This window comes from Hyperoodon ampullatus, assembly GCF_949752795.1.
Source record: "Hyperoodon ampullatus genome assembly, chromosome: 10".
NCBI lineage: Eukaryota > Metazoa > Chordata > Mammalia > Artiodactyla > Ziphiidae > Hyperoodon > Hyperoodon ampullatus.
This window is the reverse complement of record NC_136923.1, coordinates 64,940,361-64,962,136: the sequence shown is the minus strand read 5'-3', so window position 1 is coordinate 64,962,136 and position 21,776 is coordinate 64,940,361. Positions and strand designations below refer to the sequence as shown.

The following is a 21,776-nucleotide window of genomic DNA, read 5'->3' as shown; positions in this document are numbered from 1 at the left end:
TGAAGTCACACCCCTACCTCACACCACATACAAAAATTAACTCTAAATAGATCAGAGACCTAAATGTAAGAGTTAAATCTTTGATAGGAAAGCATAGGGGTAAATCTTTGTGACGTTGGATTAGTCAGTGGTTTCTTAGATATGACATAAGAAGTCTGAGCAACAAAAGAAAACATGGGCAAATTGGATTTCATCAAAATCAAAGGCTTTCGTGCATCAAAGGATACTATCAGCAAAGTGAAAAGACAACTTACAAGTGGGAGAAAATATTTGTAAATCATATATCTAGAATACATAAAGAACTCTTACCACTCAACACTAAAAAGACAAATAACCCAATTAAAAAGAGGCAAAGAATTTGAATAATTTGTCCAAAGAAGATATACAGATGGCCAATAAGCACATGTAAAGATGCTCAACATCATTAGTCAACAGATAGATGCAAATCAAAACCACAGTGATATACCACTTCACACCCATTAGATGACTGTCATCAAAAAGATGAATGAATGTTGGTGGAAAAATTGAAACCCTTATACATTATTGGTGGGAATTTAAAATGATGCAGCCTAGGGAATGTAAATTGGTGGAGCCACTATGGAAAACAGTATGGAGGCTCCTTAAAAAACAAAAAAAGGGGGCTTCCTTGGTGGTGCAGTGGTTGAGAGTCCGCCTGCTGATGTAGGGGACACGGGTTCGTGCCCCGGTTCAGGAAGATCCCACATGTCGCGGAGTGGCTGGGCCCATGAGCCATGGCTGCTGAGCCTGTGCATCTGGAGCCTGTGCTCCGCAACGGGAGAGGCCACAACAGTGAGAGGCCCGCATACCGCAAAAAAAAAAAAAAAAAAAAAGAAGGGTTACTGTATGATCCAGCAATCCCACTCCTGGGTATGAATCTGGAGAAAACTCTTTAATTCGAAAAGATACATGCACCCCAGTGTTCATAGCAGCACTATTTAATACAATAGCCAAGACATGGAAGTAACCTAAATGTCCATTGACAGACAAATGGATAAAGAAGATGGGATATATATATACAATGGGATACTACTCAGCCGTAAAAAAGAATGAAATAATGCCATTTATAGCAACATGGATGGACCTAGAGATTATCATACTAAGTGAAGTAAGTTAGACAGAGAAAGACAAATATATGATATCACTTATATATGGAATCTAAAAAGTAATATGAATGAACTTATTTACAAAACAGAAACACTCTTGCAGGCATAGAAAACAAACGTATGGTTACCAAAGGGGAAAGGTGGCGAGGGATAAGTTAGGGGATTGGGATTAACAGACACACACTACTATATATAAAATAGATAAACAACAAGGACCTACTATATAGCCCAGGGAACTATATTCAATATCTTGTAATAACCTATAATAGAAAAGAATCTGAAAAAAGTGTATATATATATATATATATATATAACTGAATCATTTTACTGTACACCTGAAACTAACACAATATTGTAAATCAACTATACTTCAATAAAAAAGATGCAGCCCCTCATTTGAGGGAGCAGGTCCTTTCTCAAAAAGTTCAACATAGTTACTATATGACCCAGCAGTTCCACTCCTTGTTATGTTTACCCAAGAGAATTGAAAACATATGTCTAGGGACGTCCCTGGTGGTGCAGTGGTTAAGAATCCGCCTGCCAACGCAGGGGACACGGGTTTGAGCCCTGGTCCGGGAAGATCCCACATGCCACAGAGCAACTAAGCCCGTGCGCCACAACTACTGAGCCTGCGTGCCACAACTACTGGAGCCCATGTGCCACAACTACTGAAACCTGCACGCCTAGAGCCCGTGCTCCACAACAAGAGAAGCTGCTGCATTGAGAAGCCCGTGCACCGCAACAAAGAGTAACCCCCACTCGACGCAACTAGAGAAAGCCCGAGTGCAGCAACAAAGACCCAGTGCAGCAAAAAATAAATAAATAAATACATTTATATTAAAAAGAAAGAAAACATATGTCTATAAAAATGTGTGCATGGATGTTCATAGCAGCATCATTCATAATAGCCAAAAGTCAGAAATAACTCAAATTTTCATCAGTGATGAACTGATAAACAAAATGTGCTTATGTCTATGTAATGGAATATTATTCAGCCATAAAAAGTAGTGAGGTACTGACACATTCTACAATGTGGATAAACCTAGAAAACATGTTAAGTAAGGAAGTCAGACAGAAAAGGCCACATATTGTACGATTCCATTTATATGAAATGTCCAGTATAGGTAAATCCGTAGAGACAGAAATTAAATTAGTGGTTGCCAGGGGCAGGGGTGGGGTGGGCCAGGTGAGGGGAACAGGGTGCGGATAAGGAATGGCTTCTGATGGGTCTGAAGTTTCTTTTTGGATGATGGAAATTTTCTGGAATTAGGTAGTGGTGATGTTTGTACAGTCTTATGAATATACTGAAAACCACTGAATAGTACACATTGTAAAGGTGGATATTATAGTGTGTGAAATATATCTCAATGAAAAAAATAAAAAGAATGGACGTTAGGCAAACGAGCCTGGTGCTGCTGAGGGATGATGCTATACCTGGGAAATGGATGCTATACCTGGGAAATGGACCTAGGTTTATTCTTACAGGCACTCCTCCCTAAGGTAGCCTTACAGGCAATGTGCTGAAGTCGTTTTGTCTGTTACTGGCACCTGTTGATCAGCAGGTCTGCACAGCCAGAGCCTCCAAAAGGTCCAGGTGTTGTGGAGGGGTGGGGGTGGGGTAGGGAGGATATAGAAGCCCCATCGGGAACTTGTGGAGGATTTTGAGAATCTGGGGAGGCTCTGCCTCCATCGGGAGCTGCTGTGTCTTGACTTTGTGTATCTGGCTCCATGAGATTCCATATCCTTTGCCATTAAACAAACTGGTGCCATCAGAAAAAAAAAAAAAGTTAGCCTCAATATGTCTAGACATCTCTACTCTGTTTAATTAAATTTTCTCCTTGAAAAAGAGCATTCTTTAAGAAGAAGAAATATAAGCAATGGACTGGCATGGTGCCCAAAACCCAGTGGTCAGTCACTAAATGGTTATTATCAATAAAGATTTGATTGTCACCATATGCTAATAGAAGTGGAAGAAGCAGATAAGCCCTGGGTTCTCTGGCAGATTGAAGGCAAGTGTGTGGTTGTGATTTTGTGTCTGCTGCCCTTGGGGATGGTGACCTGTTAGTATGTGCTGCCTGAGAGGAATCAATCTTTTTGAAAACTGTTATTGTATTTAATGGTCTTTTTTTTTTTTGAGGCCCAGAAATTTCTATAAAATATTTGTTGTTCCAAAAACAAAATGAACAATTTTTAGAAAAATTTCTAGAGCAAAGCCACCATAAGGAAGTTTGTAACTAGAGATTTCTTAAACACTAATCTGGTATTAAAAAAGCAGAAACACTATGAATGTGTGTTTCTCCCCCATTCCAGTCAAATGTTATTGCCATAAATGTTTACAGATTTTATATTTTAATGGTTTAATATTGTACTGCCATTTGTTCACTTGGGGCACCTTAATTTATTTTATTCTTTACTTTCTTAATGATGTTGGCCACCAAAATGGAAAAAAAAATCCAAGTGGTTTAGAAAGGAATTTTTGAAATATAGTAGAGAACAGATGTAAATTTTTTTAAAGTAACCCCTCATCCAGTCCCTGAAATAGAATCCTAAAAATATAGTTGGCCTACATTCTGGCTTACAGAAGAGTATAACTCTTGTTATAACTCCTGCTCTCAGGGACTGTGTAGAACATTAAGATCAGTGTTCTGGAAAGAAAGGCTTCTGTGCACACTCTTTCTGCAGGAGCTTGTTAGGTGTTTGTCTTTCTTTTCTTTTTTTAAGCCCCATTTGGTGGTAAAAACGGCGGGAGTGAAGGGAGGATAGAAAATAGTGGTTTTTGTAGGAGGAGGAGGAGGTCCTCCCGATGGTATCACATAGCAATTTAATTTGCCAGAAATTAAAATTGAAGGGTAAAAGATCTGTTACTAGGGGAGTGGTTAAAAAAATTAAGGTCTATATAGATAGATACTATGCAATTAAAAAAATACTGGGGTGTACAGATAAGAAAGGAGACAAATATCTGCTCTGTATAGGATGCTACCTTTCGTGTGAAAAAAAGGAGGATAAGCCCATATATTCATACCTGTTTGTCTCTGCATAAAAGGCAACTCTGGGTGAACACATAAATATCTAACAAAAAGGGTTATTTCTAGTGAGAGGGTCTAGGTGGTAGGAAACCAGATAGATGAAAGACAGAAGTAGGAGGAGACTTATTACTGAATACTTTGTTTTACGTACATGTAGGTTCATGGATTACCTATTCACAAAGTTGACTTCACAAACTGAAGGGTGAGAGATGGCAGAAGATGGTGATTAAAAATGCAGATTCCCTGGTGAATCGAGGCTCTGCCCCTTCCCAGTTGTGGAAGACCTTGTTCAGGTCCCCTCTCTGTGCCTCCATTTTCTCATCCATAAAAGTTAATTCTTGGAAAGCGCTTGCACCAGTATCTGTTGTATAGTAATCTGCTGATATCATTATTAGAGGTCGGAGGATTAAAGACCAGTCATTCTCAATTTGCATCTCAGTGTCTAATCTTTGGTCACATTTGTAAAAGTATTAGAAGTACTGGATGCTTTCTTTCTTCTCTATAGTACCACGTGTTGACTGAAGCAGCTGATAAATGCATGTGGAGTTTCTCTTGGCCTGTGGTTAAGAGCCTGGCCTCTGAAGTAGACAGAATTGCATTCAGGTCCCCCCAATGCATCGCTTCTCAGCAGCGTGTCCTTTACTTGGTACTGCTGAAAGGTATACAGAGATGCTGGAGTGGAATTGACCAGGTTGCCTTGATGGGGAAGGCTCCATCCTGAAATCTTTTTTTTTTTTTTAACATCTTTATTGGAGTATAATTGCTTTACAATGGTGTGTTACTTTCTGCTTTATAAGGAAGTGAATCAGTTATACATATACATATATCCCCATATTTCGTCCCTCTTGCGTCTCCCTCCCTCCCACCCCTCCAGGTGGTCACAAAGCACTGAGCTGATCTCCCTGTGCTATGCGGCTGCTTCCCACTAGCTATCTATTTTACGTTTGGTAGTGTATATATGTACATGCCACTCTCTCACTTTGTCCCAGCTTACCCTTCCCCCTCCCCAAATACTCAAGTCTATTCTCTAGTAGGTCTGTGTCTTTATTCCTGTTTCACCCCTAGGTTCTTCATGACCATTTCTTTTTTCATAGATTCCGTATATATGTGTTAGCATACGGTATTTGTTTTTCTCTTTCTGACTTACTTCACTCTGTATGACAGACTCTAGGTCCATCCACCTCACTACAAATAACTCAATTTCGTATCCTTTTATGGCTGAGTAATATTCCATTGTATAGATGTGCCACAGCTTCTTTATCCATTCATCTGTTGATGGACACTTAGGTTGCTTCCATGTCCCAGCTATTGTAAATAGAGCTGCAATGAACACTGTGGTACATGACTCTTTTTGAATTATGGTTTTCTCAGGGTATATGCCCAGTAGTGGGATTGCTGGGTCGTATGGTAGTTCTATTTTTAGTTTATTAAGGAACCTCCATACTGTTCTCCATAGTGGCTGTATCAATTTACATTCCCACCAGCAGTGCAAGAGGGTTCCCTTTTCTCCACACCCTCTCCGGCATTTATTCTTTGTAGGTTTTTTGACGATTGCCATTCTGACCGGTGTGAGATATCTCATTGTAGTTTTGATGTGCAATTCTCTAATGATTAATGATGTTGAGCATTCTTTCATGTGTTTGTTGGCAATCTGTATATCTTCTTTGAAGAAATGTCTATTTAGCTCTTCAGCCCATTTTTTGGATTGGGTTGTTTGTTTTTTTGATATTGAGCTGCGTGAGCTGCTTGTAAATTTTAGAGATTAATCCTTTGTCAGTTGCTTCATTTGCAAATATTTTCTCTCATTCTGAGGGTTGTCTTTTCGTCTTGTTTATGGTTTCCTTTGCTGTTCAAAAGCTTTTAAGTTTCATTAGGTCCCATTTGTTTATTTTTGTTTTTATTTTGATTTCTCTAGGAGGTGGGTCAGAAAGGATCTTGCTGTGATGTATGTCATAGAATGTTCTGCTTATGTTTTCCTCTAAGAGTTTGATAGTGTCTGGCCTTACATTTAGGTCTTTAATCCATTTTGAGTTTATTTTTGTGTATGGTGTTAGGGAGTGTTCTAATTTCATTCTTTTACAGGTAGCTGTCCAGTTTTCACAGCACCACTTATTGAAGAGGCTGTCTTTTCTCCACTGTATATTCTTGCCTCCTTTATCAAAGATAAGATGACCATATGTGCGTGGGTTTATCTCTGGGCTTTCTATCCTGTTCCATTGATCTATATTTCTTTTTTTTTTTTTTTGTGCCAGTACCATACTGTCTTGATTACGGCAGCTTTGTAGTATAGTCTGAAGTCAGGGAGTCTGATTCCTCCAGCTCCGTTTTTCCTTCTCCAGATTGCTTTGGCTATTCGGGGTCTTTTGTGTTTCCATACAAATTGTGAGTTTTTTTGTTCTAGTTCTGTGAAAAATGCCAGTGGTAGTTTGATAGGGATTGCATTGAATCTGTAGATTGCTTTGGGTAGTAGAGTCATTTTCACAATGTTGATTCTTCCAGTCCAAGAACATGGTATATCTCTCCATCTGTTTGTATCATTTTTAATTTCTTTCATCAGTGTCTTATAATTTTCTACATACAGGACTTTTTCTCCTTAGGTAAGTTTATTCCTAGATATTTTATTCTTTTTGTTGCAATGGTAAATGGGAGTGTTTTCTTAATTTCACTTTCAGATTTTTCATCATTAGTGTATAGGAATGCCATAGATTTCTGTGCATTAATTTTGTATCCTGCTACTTTACCAAATTCATTGATTAGCTCTAGTAGTTTCCTGGTATCAACTTTAGGATTCTCTATGTATAGTATCATGTCATCTGCAAACAGGGACAGCTTTACTTCTTTTCTGATTTGAATTCCTTTTATTTCTTTTTCTTCTCTGATTGCTGTGGCTAAAACTTCCAGAACTATGTTGAATAATAGTGGTGAAAGTGGGCATCCTTATGTTGTTCCTGATCTTAGTGGAAATGGTTTCAGCTTTTCACCATTGAGGACGATGTTGGCTGTGGGTTTTTCGTATATGGCCTTTATTATGTTGAGGTAAGTTCCCTCTATGCCTACTTTCTGGAGGGTGTTTTTATCATAAATGGGTGTTAAATTTTGTTGAAAGCTTTCTCTCCATCTATTGAGACGATCATATGGTTTTTCTCCTTCAATTTGTTAATATGGTGTATCACATTGATGGATTTGCATATATTGAAGAATCCTTGCATTCCTGGGATAAACCCTACTTGATCATGGTGTATGATCCTTTTAATGTGCTGTTGGATTCTGTTTGCCAGTATTTTGTTGAGGATTTTTGCATCTATATTCATATATTCATCAGTGATATTGGCCTGTGGTTTTCTTTCTTTGTGACAATTTGTCTGGTTTTGGTATCAGGGTGATGGTGGCCTTATAGAATGAGTTTGGGAGTGTTCCTCCCTCTGCTATATTTTGGAAGAGTTTGAGAAGGATGTGTGTTAGCTCTTCTCTAAATGTTTGATAGAATTTGCCTGTGAAGCCATCTGGTCCTGGGCTTCTGTTTGTTGGAAGATTTTTAATCACAGTTTCAATTTCAGTGCTTGTGATTTCTCTGTTCATATTTTCTATTTCTTTCTGGTTCAGTCTTGGAAGGTTGTGCATTTCTAAGAATTTGTCCATTTCTTCCAGGTTGTCCATTTTATTGACATAGAGTTGCTTGTAGTAATCTCTCATAATCCTTTGTATTTCTGCAGTGTCAGTTGTTACTTCTCCTTTTTCATTTCTAATTCTATTGATTTGAGCCTTCTCCCTTTTTTTCTTGATGAGTCCGGCTAATGGTTTATCAATTTTGTTTATCTTCTCAAAGAACCAGCTTTTAGTTTTATTGATCTTTGCTGTAGTTTCCTTCATTTCTTTTTCATTTATTTGTGATCTGATCTTTATGATTTCTTTCCTTCTGCTAACGTTGGGGTTTTTTTGTTCTACTTTCTGTAACTGCTTAAGGTGTAAGGTTATGTTGTTTATTTGAGATGTTTCTTGTTTCTTAAGGTAGGATTGTATTGCTATAAACTTCCCTCTTAGAACTGCTTTTGCTGCATCCCATACGTTTTGGGTCATTGTGTTTTCATTGTCATTTGTTTATAAGTATTTTTTGATTTCCACTTTGATTTCTTCAGTGATCTCTTGGTTATTAAGTAGTGTATTGTTTAGCCTCCATATGTTTGTATTTTTTACAGATCTTTTCCTGTAATTGATATCTAGTCTCATAGTGTTGTGGTTGGAAAAGATACTTGATACGATTTCAATTTTCTTAAATTTACCAAGGCTTGATTTGTGACCCAAGAAATGATCTATCCTGGAGAATGTTCCATGAGCCCTTGAGAAGAAAGTGTATTCTGTTGTTTTTGGATGGAATGTCCTATAAATGTCAATTAAGTCCATCTTGTTTAATGTATCATTTAAAGCTTGTGTTTCCTCATTTATTTTCATTTTGGATTATCTGTCCATTGGTGAAAGTGGGGTGTTAAAGTCCCCTACTATGATTGTGTTACTGTCGATTTCCTGTTTTATGGCTGTTAGTATTTGCCTTATGTATTGAGGTGCTCCTATGTTGGGTGCATAAATATTTACAGTTGTTATATCTTCTTGGATTGATCCCTTGATCATTATGTAGTGTCTTTCTTTGTCTGTTGTAATAGTCTTTATTTTAAAGTCTATTTTGTCCGATATGAGAATTACTACTCCAGCTTTCTTTTGATTTCCATTTGCATGGAATATCTTTTTCCATCCCCTCACTTTCAGTCTGTATGTGTCCCTCGGTCTGAAGTGGGCCTCTTGTAGACAGCATATATACCAGTCTTTTTTTTAATCCATTCAGCCAGTCTATGTCTTTTGGTTGGAGCATTTAATCCATTTACATTTAAGGTAATTAATGATATGTATGCTCCTATTACCATTTTCTTAATTGTTTTGGGCTTGTTACTGTAGGTCTTTTCCTTCTCTTGTGTTTCCTGCCTAGAGAAGTTCCTTTAGCATTTGTTGTAAATCTGGTTTGGTGCTGCTGAATTGTCTTAGCTCTTGCTTGTCTGTAAAGGTTTTAATTTCTCCGTCAAATCTGAATGAGATCCTGCTGGGTAGAGTAATCTTGGTTGTAGGTTTTTCCCTTTCATCACTTTAAATATGCCCTTCCACTCCTGGCTTGCAGAGTTTCTGCTGAAAGATCAGCTGTTAACCTTATGGGGATTCCCTTGTATGTTTTTTGTTGTTTTTCCCTTGCTGCTTTTAATATTTGGTCTTTGTATTTAATTTTTGATAGTTTGATTAATATGTGTCTTGGCATGTTTCTCCTTGGATTTATTCTGTATGGGACTCTCTGTGCTTCCTGGACTTGATTAACTATTTCCTTTCCCATATTAGGGAAGTTTTCAACTATAATCTCTTCAAGTATTTTCTCAGTTCCTTTCTTTTTCTCTTCTTCTTCTGGGACCCCTATAATTCGAATATTGGTGTGTTTAATGTTGTCTCAGAGGTCTCTGAGACTGTCCTCAATTCTTTTCATTTTTTTTTCTTTATTCTGCTCTGCAGTAGTCATTTCCACTATTTTATCTTCCAGGTCACTTATCCGTTCTTCTGCCTCAGTTATTCTGCTATTGATCCCTTCCAAAGAATTTTTATTTTCATTTATTGTGTTGTTCATCACTGTTTGTTTGCTCTTTAGTTCTTCGAGGTCCTTGTTAAAGTTTCTTGTATTTTCTCCATTTTATTTCCAGGATTTTGGATCCTCTCTACTATCATTATTCTGAATTATTTTTCAGGTAGACTGCCTATTTCCTCTTCATTTGTTTGGTCTGTTGGGTTTTTACCTTGCTACCTCATCTGCTGTGTGTTTCTCTGTCTTCTCATTTTGCTTAACCTACTGTGTTTGAGGTGTCCTTTTCGCTGGCTGCAGGTTCGTAGTTCTCATTGTTTTTGGTGTCTGTCCCCAGTGGCTAAGGTTGGTTCATTGGGTTGTGTAGGCTTCCTGGTGGAGGGGACTAGTGCCTGTGTTCTGGTGGATGAGGCTGGATCTTGTCTTTCTGTTGGGCAGGTCCATGTCTGGTGGTGTGTTTTGTGGTGTCCGTGGCCTTATTATGATTTTAGGTAGCCTCTCTGCTACTGGGTGGGGTTGTGTTCCTGTCTTGCTAATTGTTTTGCGTAGGATGTTTAGCACTGTAGCTTGCTGGTCATTGATTAGAGCTGGGTCTTGGCGTTGAGATGGAGAACTCTGGGAGATTTTCGCTGTTTGATATTACGTGGAGCTGGGAGGTCTCTTGTGGACCAGTGTCCTGAACTTGGCTCTCCCACCACAGAGGCTCAGCCCTGATGCCTGGCTGGTGCACCAAGAGCCTCTCTTCCACATGGACGTTACAGGTATATTGCCTGTCTCAAAAAATATCTTCTGGAAGAAGATCTTCATGAGAAAGTCTTCTAGTCATGCACTTAAATCACTTTTTTAAATTCCATAAGACATCTTCGTAGTAGAATAGGCCAGTATCCATTTTTTAAGTGCTACGGATTACAATGGGTGTTCCATCTTTATATTCCTTACACTATCGGAGGCCTGAGCAGTGGAAGCTGTAGACCCGTGTTCATGGCAGGCTGAGGGCTCCAGTCTCTGAAGGGAACCGCCGAAAAGACACAGATGGCACCTGCCACCTTCAGACCAGTCCCGACCTCAGGTTAGGTAGCGGTAAACTCAGGAGCTGTAGCAGGACCTTCTTGGCAGCAGCCAGCTCTTCCTTCACGACCTCCCCAGTGTCTTCCCATCCTGAAGTCTTGATCGAAGCTGCTGTATTTGGAAAAGCCAGGGGAGGAGATCATTCGTCCATTCATTTTGGTCTTAATGTCTCTGGTCTAAACCTGCATTCAAGCAGACCATGTTTTATGTCAGTTCTTCCTAGAGTGGCCTGGAGAACCACGTTCTGGAGGGGCTGGTAGGATTCTGTGTTTGGTCTGGGACTGTCCAGGGCAAGTTACTGATGAGAACCAAACCCATAGTTTCATTCGAGAATCAGTTAATGATCGAACTGAGAACAACCAGTCCAGGTTACACTCCGAGGTTTGGGCTTACGTGGGAGGTGGGCGTCTGTAGTCAAACCACTGTCTTTGCTTTTTATTCATTGTTGTTCCTCGAGTCACCGATTATGGACGATGTATCCTTAAAAGTTGGCCAGTCCCAGCCGCTCCCCATCTGTAGGCCTGTCCTTGGAGGAGGTTTTGGGCAGAGGGGATGACTCCTGTGGTTGATAGCATCTTATAGCAATCTTTTCAGAGACCCTGACTCGGGGCACACATATTTGTGAGGCCCCTGATTGAGTTTGGGCACAGGGCTATCTCAAGGAAGCAAGGTACCAAACTGGCTCTGTTAACTTGAAGGGAATATATATCATGCCCTATTTACTGCAATAGATATGATTGTATTCATTTTAGGGGAATTGAGGTGCTGTGATGAAGCACTTCAGCCAAGCAAATCCAAGTAGTTGTGAGGGATGGCCCTCGTTCCTCTCAGACTCTTTTTAGATGACCTTTCATCAGTGGGTCCCTAGAGTCTGATTATAATATCCCAGTTTCTTCAGTTTAAATAGTTTAAGATAACGGGGAAGCATCACCCCAGAAAGGATATTATTTTATACACTTTATTTTAAACTAATTTTTGAGTTTTGAAAGGTTACAAAAATAGGATTTTTTTTGTTGTCACTGTAACTAACACCCATGCATCCACATTTCCCTACTATCCCCAAATGATAGAAACTAAGAGGTTTTATAGTCAGAACCTTCTTACGTAACAGGGTGTTATATTTGGGTGTTAGCACGATAGGTGATGTTGTTATTATAAGTTCTATATATTCACAAGCCTGTTGGTGTTTTTGCAGCATTTTCGCTCAAGAATTATTTGCTTTCAGTAACTGTGGCCTGTGCCTTTTCCCCTTAAGACAAAATTTAGAGATAATTTCAAAATGTGTTATCATATTTTTAAAGTGACATAAATCTACAAAAACCCCAATGTCCTTTGTGTGGTTGAGGAGGTAAGATTCCTGTATTTGCCCCAAATTGACAGGTGTTTTTATTTTATTTTATTTTATTTTTAATATTTATTTATTTATTTATTCAGCTGCACCGGGTCCTAGTTGTGGCACGTGGGATCAGCATGCAGGATCTTCATTGTGGTGTGCGGGATCTTTAGTTGCGGCATGCGAACTCTTAGTTGTGGCATGTGGGATCTAGTTTCCTGACCAGGGCTTGAACCCGGGCCCCCTGCATTGGGAGTGTGGAGTCTTAGCCACCGGACCACCAGGGAAGTTGCTGACAGGTGTTTTTAAAATGTAAAGTATAATGAAAGAGTTCCAGAGAATGGTGTTCCTCAGGGAGAGGGCAGAGTTTTGGCTCTCACCAGATTTGAATTGTGGCTTTTCCGCTGTCTGATGGACCTCACTTTCCTAATGGTGTCATCCCAGTGGTATTGACAATGTGCTGGTTGTTCCTGGTCCAGAGATGACACAGATAAGGCACCTCACCCAGTGTCTCCTGCCCCAGGTGGCGTCCCAGGTGGCGGGTGGTTCCCAGCTCTGTTCTGTTTCAGGCAGGAGGCCTCAGACCAGGGCTGCAGACCTTGGTGCAACACTCAGTAGCAGGGCCTGGGTGACACTGCTTCTTTGCAAGATGCTTTTGATGATGCCCAGGGAGTAAAGATTTTGAAGCAAAGAAGGACTTTTCCCCTCCTTTCATTAGTGGTTGTCTTTAGTGGGTCAAAAGAGGCATGAAAGTAATGAACATTAAATAGATAAAATGACAGTTCTATCTGGTTTTTAAAATAGAAATGTGAAAACAGCCAAATGATGATCACCTTTCCCATAAAACTGGCTAGCGGTTCCAGGAACATTTAAAATTGAACACAAAGCCCTTTGTTTTTAAGTTTTTACTTTTACTGTGCGTAACGTCACGTCTCCCCCTCATCTACAGGTTGCTTTTGGGGGCAGATACTGCACCCTCTTCCTCCCGTGTTCTATTTCTTCTACGTAAAGGCTTGGCCCAGAGGCAGTAGAACTGGGTAGCTGCGACTCCCACCTGGTACATTTTGGGGAGAGACTAATTGATATTAAATTCACAATTACTTATTAGCAGGGATATTGACTTTTTTTAAAAAAAGTATGTTATAAAGAGTTGTATTTGTTTGCTCTTGCTTTAATTGTGAAAACCGTTACTCAGTTTCTAAAATTAGTTTTAGTTCTCTAAAATTAGAGGAGGAAGTACCATATCTGTGCATTTCCTAGTATAGTTCAAATACACTTTCAAGCCCATGGGCTTTACGTGTGTATATGTATTGTTCTTGAAAATAAAATTTACATTTTCTGATATTATGAAACTGGCTTTGTCAGTGACCGCGATTCTGGCTTTGGTGTTGGAAGGAGTACAGAGGATTAAGGCAGATGAGAGTGTTGAGATGATGTATGACTCCCCGTGTTCTGTGCACTCACATGTAAATGCCCTCCAAATCTGGTCGTTACTCTGGTGACATTAGCAAAAGCTGGAGTTTGCTATTGGTTAGAGCTTAGCACAGTGCCTGCTGGAGAAATGGACCAACTGATGATCTACTGAATCAGTACGTCATGCCAGTGCTGACATACTTGGACGTGTGTGGTGTCTGCTGATTCAGAATTGCCACTGCCACCCAGATCGTCGGCATCTGGGGAGAGCATCTGTCTCCTTGCACCGTGTTCCTAATAGACATGGATTACAGCCAAGAGGTGGGAGAATCTGCTGAAAAGAGTGCCATTCGGGGTTTATTAAGAGTAAAAGCAACATTACCACAGCCGCTGCTTATTGACCACAGTCTCGCATCGTGGGCACCGCGTGGAGTGTGTTATTACTTGAGTCCTCCTGCATCTCAGTGCTCCCTTGCCCTGTAAACTTGTGGTCTTAAGTAGAGCACGTGGACTTTCTGGACCGATATGCCCACTGCTTTCAAACGGGCATGGTTTCTCACTGATGTTTGTAAGAAGAGCTCCGTGAGATTAAAGGCTTTCCTGTTTTTATGGCAACAGCACATTTTCGACATTCTAAAGCCTAGAAGCACATATTCGGCTGCTATCTTGGTCCTGGGAGTGGTTGTCTTTCAAGGACTAGAGAGTTATTTTCACATATCAACTGTACAAAGTATATGCATGAGGGTGCCTTACTGTGATGACACTGCTCTTTTTATTTTAATATTAAAACTTGGGAAGTGGAGATGATGCTGTTTTCAGTGGGGGTGGAGGTGGTCATAGATGTTTTCCCCTGGGAAGTGACGTACAAGGTCTTATTAAGAGTTGCTCCTTGTGGAGTGTGTACTTTGGGGGAGTGGAGTAGGAAGAATCTCAGGAACTTTCCTTATACTTTTTCCTTCTGTTCATTTCTAGTCTTTATAACCTGGCTTCACTGGAACTGAGAGAGAATCTTCTTACGTATCTCCCTGAGTGAGTCTCTGGGGAAAAGGAGAGGGGGTTATGTACTGAATGAACTTCTTGAAGCATTAAAAAAAGAAAAAGTACTACAGTATCTTGTCAAAAAGAAATTCTGTGTCTTTTGGAAAATTTGAGAGATGCCAGCCTTCTCTCAATAGTCCTTCCTGTGCAATAATTATGACCATAAAATCCAGATGAATCTTATTTTGGGAAACTAGTCCAAGTGAGGAATGCCATATTGCTCAGCATTTCTAAGTCCTAAGAGCTCCCTCCCTTTGTGTGTGTGTGTGTTTTTTTTTTTTTTTTAATAGCTCTCTAACCCAGCTACGGAGACTAGAAGAACTTGATCTAGGAAACAATGAAATATATAATTTGGTAAGTCTGTACTGAAGAGAGATTTGAGTTTCACCTTGTCCTTAGTCACGATCACAAAGTATTTTGGGGGAGATCTGTAGGGATGCTTGTAAGCCAGTGTTTCCACGGATGCAGCTTGGCAGCATTAGAGAATGTGCTTCAGTTCACACAGGTTAAGAATTATGATTCAGGGGTGGAGGGTCACGGCTAGAGATGATGGGCATCAGTGGAAACAGCTGGCATTCTTGGGGAGCGTTGGGGATGCTTTTAGGAAGAGGGGGCTGATATTGGAGAAGTACCAACAAACGACCTCTGCAGTACCCCATTACTAACTGTTGAATTAGGGTTCTTTCTTAATGGAAGGCTGGAAATTGGAGCTTTGTTACCATAACATTGCTTTTTGTTTTAGCCAGAATCGATTGGCGCTCTCTTACATCTAAAGGATCTCTGGTTGGATGGAAATCAACTGTCAGAATTACCTCAGGTGAGTGGAAATTTCACACTGTCTCCCCCAAAATGTAAAACCACCACCACCACCTTCATGTGTTTCCTGCCTCTACATGAGATTTTCTGTAGGAGGGATGTTGAAAATCAAAACATTGGTTGAAAAAAAAGATTTGAAAAAATATATTGAGCATTCATCGTGCTGCATTGCTGTAGAAAAACTGAAAGCCTCAACCCACCGTTTCTAAAGATAGTAAATATATCCTTTAGTGCATGAAGTCTGCCTTTGTTGTTGTTGTTGTTGTTGTTGTTGTTGTTGTTGTGGTATGTGGGCCTCTCACTGCTGTGGCCTCTCCCGTTGCGGAGCACAGGCTCCGGACGCGCAGGCTCAGCGTCCATGGCTCACGGGCCCAGCCACTCCGCGGCATATGGGATCTTCCCGGACCGGGGCACGAACCCATGTCCCTTGCATCGGCAGGCAGACTCTCAACCACTGCGCCACCAGGGAAGCCCTGAAGTCTGCATTTTATTTCATCCTTGCTTTATGCTTGGCTTGCCTGCTTGAAGCCCAGAAAATCTGGAGGTTACCAGGATGCCAGATTGTGATGGTAGAAGTTTCTGCCACTGTTTGTGATGTGCCAAGTGCTTTGGGATAAGTTGACCCCAGTTTGCCCTGTAATAGTTGATGTAAAAGCAATGCAAAAAGCTTTTATTTCATATTTTTTCCAAGTGTTGCTATGGTTTAGCTGGAATGTCACACGCTGTTCATGTTTTTCCTGCTGTTACCAAGTGTGGGAACCATGTTCGGAATGAAATGGAGTCTCGTGTGGGCTTCTGAGTACGTCATGGTCACCTTGTGGGTCCCAGCAAGCAGGACCTGCTTTCTGGTCAGTTGAAAGAGAAACGAACTAACAACAAGACATGGGCATTTTTCCCCTTACTTTGTTTTTCTCCATCTATTACTGAATTTTACTCTTTGCTGTCTCTTACAGCCAGGGTTTAAAGTCAGAATATATTTCATGATGGTCTAGGTGTGTGTATTTTACAGTAACTCAGAAGCTGTCTGCTGGGCTGTGTGAACCTGTCATGGTGGGACCGTGCACTTCGGGTGGGAAATGTGTATCGGTGTAGGGAAGCCTAACACTAGAAAAAAGCACTTAAGTAACATTCTAATTGTTGTAGTTATAGTGCTGGAATTACCATTGACATCACCCACGACTAATGCAACTAAGGAACTAATTTGAGTGTATTTCTGAGGTCTTGGCTGCATTTGGGAAAAGGATAGGACAGAACAGTAACTGATGTGGGCAAGGGTTTGATTAACACTTAGATTTCTCTAGGAAATTATGAGAAATCTTGATTGAGAGGATTCTAGTTACTTAAGAGTCAAAGGATGGGGGGAAGACGCCAGGAAGTTATTAAGAAAGTAATAAAATATCAGCTATATAGGATGGATAAACAAGGTCCTACTGTATAGCACAGGGAACGGTATCAATACCCTGTGATAAACCAGAATGGAAAAGAATATGAAAAAGAATATATATGTATATATATATATGTATAACTGCGTCACTTTGCTGTACAGCAGAAATTAACACAACATTGTAAATCAACTATACTTCAATAAACTTGAAAATATCAGCTATTAGACATGCAGGGGGAGAGTATATGTGTGGACAGATGTACATAAACAATTATGTGCAAAATGCCATGTCCCAAACACAAAGAAATTAACACGCCACTGGTCATGTTATTAATGGTTATTTCAGCATCTCATTTGCCCGCTTGTATAACCTTCTATTAAGCCAGGACTAAACACATCAGACAGTCCCAGATAATCAGAATTATTTTCCTGTCTTCACAGATGACAGAAAGAAAAGGAGACAAAGCCATTGTTAAAAGGAATGAATGAAAAAGTGGAAGAACCTCAGGGGCCTGGCATGAAATTAGTAGAAATGTAGTCTGATTTCCTACAGGCAGGAAATGCAGGGGTGGGGCTCACAGGATGTATATTAGGTGGGAGATAAACTTGGAAGAATCAATCAGGCCCAATTCAGTGCCGATTGAGGAGTTTGTGCTTCTGTAGCCATCAGGGAGCCACTGGAGTTAGAGGAGGGGTCTGATTCCATGACTGGAGCGATGTTTACTGGAGGGAAAGATGGAGGCATGGTTTGTAAACAGACGTGGGCAGAGGATGCCCAGACCAGTCCGGGTGGGAGGGTACTGCGAGTGGGAACGTAACAGACTGGCAATGGCATGGAACAGTGGAGGCGGTTATCAGAGAGAAACTGTGCCCTTGGAGAGCAGAAGGGTACGATCTCTCTTTAATGGAATGTGAGACTCATAGAGGCACCTCCCTCACTCCTGGGTTGGCTCTTCTGCTTCAAAGCAGTCTGCCTTTCTTGTCTCGGGTGTTAACAGTGTCGGCGGGTCTGTGTGCTCCAGTTTGGCTGGGGAGCAGACGCACCGATGTTGTAACAAGCGCTGTCATGGGAGAAAGAAAGTGGATGGTTTCCTTCCAGGACATCTCAGGCTCGCTCTCAAGTGCGCGCTGCCTTCTGAGTGATTGATTCCAAACTTGGAGAGCTGGATTCTAGCCTCCTTTTTTTTTTTCCTCCCCTAATTTGTGGGACCTTAAAACGACTCATCTTCTCTTGGTGCCAACCTCCTGATCTTATTAAGGTCAGAGGGCTTGGCGTCCCTCCCAGCTCCGTGTGTGTGATTCACACCGCTTTCGGTTTTCATTGGAAGGGAGTTTGGAAGCTTACCCCTGCCTTCACACTCACACCGGCGCTAAGGAAACATCCTTAGGACCACTCTGGGATTCGATTTTGAAAAATCGCTGTAACAAATTCCTCCGTACCGTGGCAGGTTCAGGCATGACTTTCTTTTCCTGTGTTGTTGATGTAGGAAATAGGAAATCTGAAGAACCTGCTCTGCTTAGATGTCTCTGAAAACAGGTTGGAAAGACTTCCCGAAGAAATCAGTGGCCTGACTTCGTTAACGGATTTAGTCATTTCCCAGAACTTGTTAGAAACACTCCCGGATGGCATTGGTGAGTATTGAAAATAACTAACTACCAAGGTGCTGGCTCTTCTCAGGTGCTGGGGATGTGATTCCTTCAGTCATTTGTTTTTAAAGAAGGAAAGCAAGGAATATTGAATACAATTAAAGTTTCTCCATATGCAAGCGTTTCTGTCGCCCTGGTCTGGTAGCAGTTATACGTGTTGTTACTTTTAAGTGTTGGCCCCTGTCTACTTCCTCCGCATCTTGTTTCCATGATTTCGGTAGGGATGAGCCCAAATCACAGAATGTGTTTCGGACATATGAACAACCACTAAGACATTTCTAATTGAGCATCGTAAATAGTTTATGGGAAACGACCTTTGACCTTATGGTGTGACCCAAGTAAGGGCTGTTACAGGGAGAGTGGCTGTTGTATGGAACCTTTTCTGGTCTATCGAGAATCATCTTTTCCTTGAACCATTCTTTGCCATTTCCTTTAAAAAACAATCCAGATGTTTCCTTTACCATAAAGGAACACAGCCCAGGGTGAGAAAATAAATGCAAACAGAGAAGATATAAACAGACATACGCTGTCAGCTCCACCGTAGCCAAGCTGCCTAGAAATTGTAAGAAACTATATTTAACTGTGTGGTTGTCATAGGATAGCTGTCTCTGACCTTCACTTGTATTCAGAACATCAAAGGGAGTTTGGAGAAGGTTTTCAGTAGTTGGAGAAGCTGTGTGACAGAGGACCCCTTCCTTTCTGGTATTTGGTCCAGATGATAATAGCGACCTGGCGGAAATACAGGCTCTGCCTTTTGGTTGAGGCTGGTTGGGAAATTGATGGGGACTTTGACTCCAGGTAGAAACATTTGCTGAGAATCATATATGGCATCAGAAAGCAGTTGTAGGGACTGGGGATGTTTTGTCATTGGGAAAAGGGAGAAATAGGAGTCATGAGACGGTTGATGTCAAGCCTTTGAAAGACTGTCAGGTAGAAGGAGATTTATTCCATCTTCTAGTTCAAGTGGGTGAAAGGAAAGGGTTGCGAATCTCAATTTGATTTAAGAAAGAGCTTAAAATACATCTGTTATGAATCAGTTTGGGCTGCTTAGTGAAGAAATGAGCCTCCCATCACTAGAAATATTCGAGGAAAGGCTGTCAGACCACTTGTCAGAGATGTTGTTGAGGAGATTCTTGGAGTGAGCTCTGTCAGCTGTACGGTTCCATGCCCCACAGAGGATATGGGTCTCCTGGCCTGAGGACTGGGGGGGACTCTCTGGGGACAGTGTTAGTTGGTACTGATTGTGCTAAACAAGGAGCCTAGCAATCGGTGAGTTCCTCTGCCTTGCCCTGGGACCGCATGCAAAGCGAGTTCATCCCTTCAGCATCTGCATGTCTCCAGCTTTATGTCTCTTTTATGATAGAGGCTGTTCTCCGATTTTCCTGGGGACAGTGTCATCACGCCGGCCACTCTCTGTGGATAACAAGGACCTCTGCTCCGTAGGCTCAGCCCCTGACGAAGTAGTAGTTGAAAGTGAGAATCTGGTGATGCAGGATCTCCTCCACCCCGCGGGGGCTGAGGAGGCTGCAGTAAACCCCAGTTCCTTTCCCGTGGCCTGAGGGCATTGCCCCTGAGTCCGTTTTCCCCGCCCAGAGTGAAATAGATCAGTCTTAATGTGGCTTTTCAAAGATTACCATCTTTTTTTCAAAAATTTATTTATTTTTGGCTACGTTGGCTGCGTTGCTGTGTGCGGGCTTTCTCTAGTTGCGGCGAGTGGGGATTTCTCTTTGTTGCGGTGCACGGGCTTCTTATTGCGGTGACTTCTCTTGCTGTGGAGCACAGGCTCTAGGTGTGTGGGCTTCAGTAGTTGTGGTGCATGGGCTCAGTAGTTGTGGCTCGCGGACTGTAGAGCGCGGGCTCAGTAGTTGTGGCTCGCGGGCTGTAGAGCACAGGCTCAGTAGTTGTGGCTCACGGGCTTAGTTGCTGCGCGGCATGTGGGATCTTCCTGGACCAGGGCTCACACCCGTGTCCCCTGCATTGGCAGGCGGATTCTTAATCACTGCGCCACCAGGGAAGCCCAAAGATTACCATCTGACTCTGCATTGACAGAAATACTTCATTGTAGGGGTCTTCACTGAGTCATTGTCATCCACAGGTGATAGAATAAACTGCACTGCACTGTCTTTTGTTTTTAGTGAGGATGATTGTTAGAGTAACATTAAAGTCTCTCCTCTGTACATGAGACATTTCTTGTTCTTAAAGATCTATCAAGAGCCAGCTGTTTGTTTTTTTCTGAAATCTTTGGGCTTTGACTTATTTTTAGGTAGTGACTTTCCAAAGGATTTGCTGCTAATTGCTGACTGTTTCTGACATTCTGAACAAATGATTTTAACTCTCAACTGTTCGTGGTCGAAATGAGAATGATACAGTTTCATAATCTGAAAAGCTGGGTGAGGAAATCAAATGAGCAAGGACAGCTGATAGGAAATACCAAGCGGTGACCAGGAAAACAGTGATAGCTAATGAGTTTGAATAACGCTTTTACAGGAAAACTAAAGAAACTGTCGATCTTGAAGGTGGATCAGAACAGACTCGCCCAGTTGCCCGAGGCGGTTGGGGACTGTGAAAGCCTCACGGAATTGGTTCTTACGGAAAACCGGCTCCTGGTGAGTGTGGTTCCAGGGTCGGCGGGAGACTTATGATGTGGGTTCTGTATCACAAAGGCTCCTTAGGTTCGATTCTACTTATTTGTAATTTGGGTAGACCAGATGGAAATTGCCTTACGTTGTAACTAACAAAGGGACCTGAGAAGCAAGTATGTGACATAAAGGTGATCCGTTTTGACATGTCCAGGTCCCCCATCAGAGAGTGTGTCCCCATTGTGATGCTTAGGGTACAGGGACTGAGCTGGACACTAGGGGGCCCAGGGAGGCAGGGGCAGGGTGGGGGGCCGGCCCAGTCGGTGGAAGTGCTGATGCCTCCATCGGGGAGTCCGAGGACGGGCCAGAGGGGGAGGGAATGGTGGTTGGCCTGGGAAGCCTTGGGAGCACTGGGGGTGGGGGGATGCTCTTTTGGAGGAGCCAGAGCACGGCTTTGACCTTGATCTCGCCCCATCTGAGAAGCTGGGTGAGGCAGTGCAGGTTCCCCGGGCTTGGACCAGAGAGAGGCCTCCGCATCCTCCCGGGGCAGCACCTGCTGGGGCGGGTTCCCAGGGCGACGGCAAACCTCAGCTGCTTCTCGCCTCCTGCTGCTTCCTCTCTGTCCATCGTCCTTCACATCTGTTCCCCTTTCTCCTCTTGTCGTTGTCTTGTAGCCGCTGTTTTCTTTAGTTTATTTTCCTGCCATTCTCTTTTCTCTATATTTTGTCACTTTAGTTTTT

The 21,776-nt window shown here is 41.8% G+C and overlaps 1 protein-coding gene across 1 annotated transcript in view; it reads left to right on the top strand.

Annotated features, from left to right (window-relative positions):
* LRRC1 (leucine rich repeat containing 1) overlaps positions 1 to 21,776 on the top strand; it is a 127,113-nt gene that overhangs the window by 83,833 nt on the left and 21,504 nt on the right. The window contains exons 5-9 of the mRNA XM_079713489.1: positions 14,545 to 14,601; positions 14,901 to 14,964; positions 15,353 to 15,427; positions 18,298 to 18,442; positions 20,945 to 21,063. Of these exons, the coding sequence (XP_079569615.1) occupies positions 14,545 to 14,601; positions 14,901 to 14,964; positions 15,353 to 15,427; positions 18,298 to 18,442; positions 20,945 to 21,063 (460 nt within the window). The remainder of the gene's footprint in view (positions 1 to 14,544; positions 14,602 to 14,900; positions 14,965 to 15,352; positions 15,428 to 18,297; positions 18,443 to 20,944; positions 21,064 to 21,776) is intronic.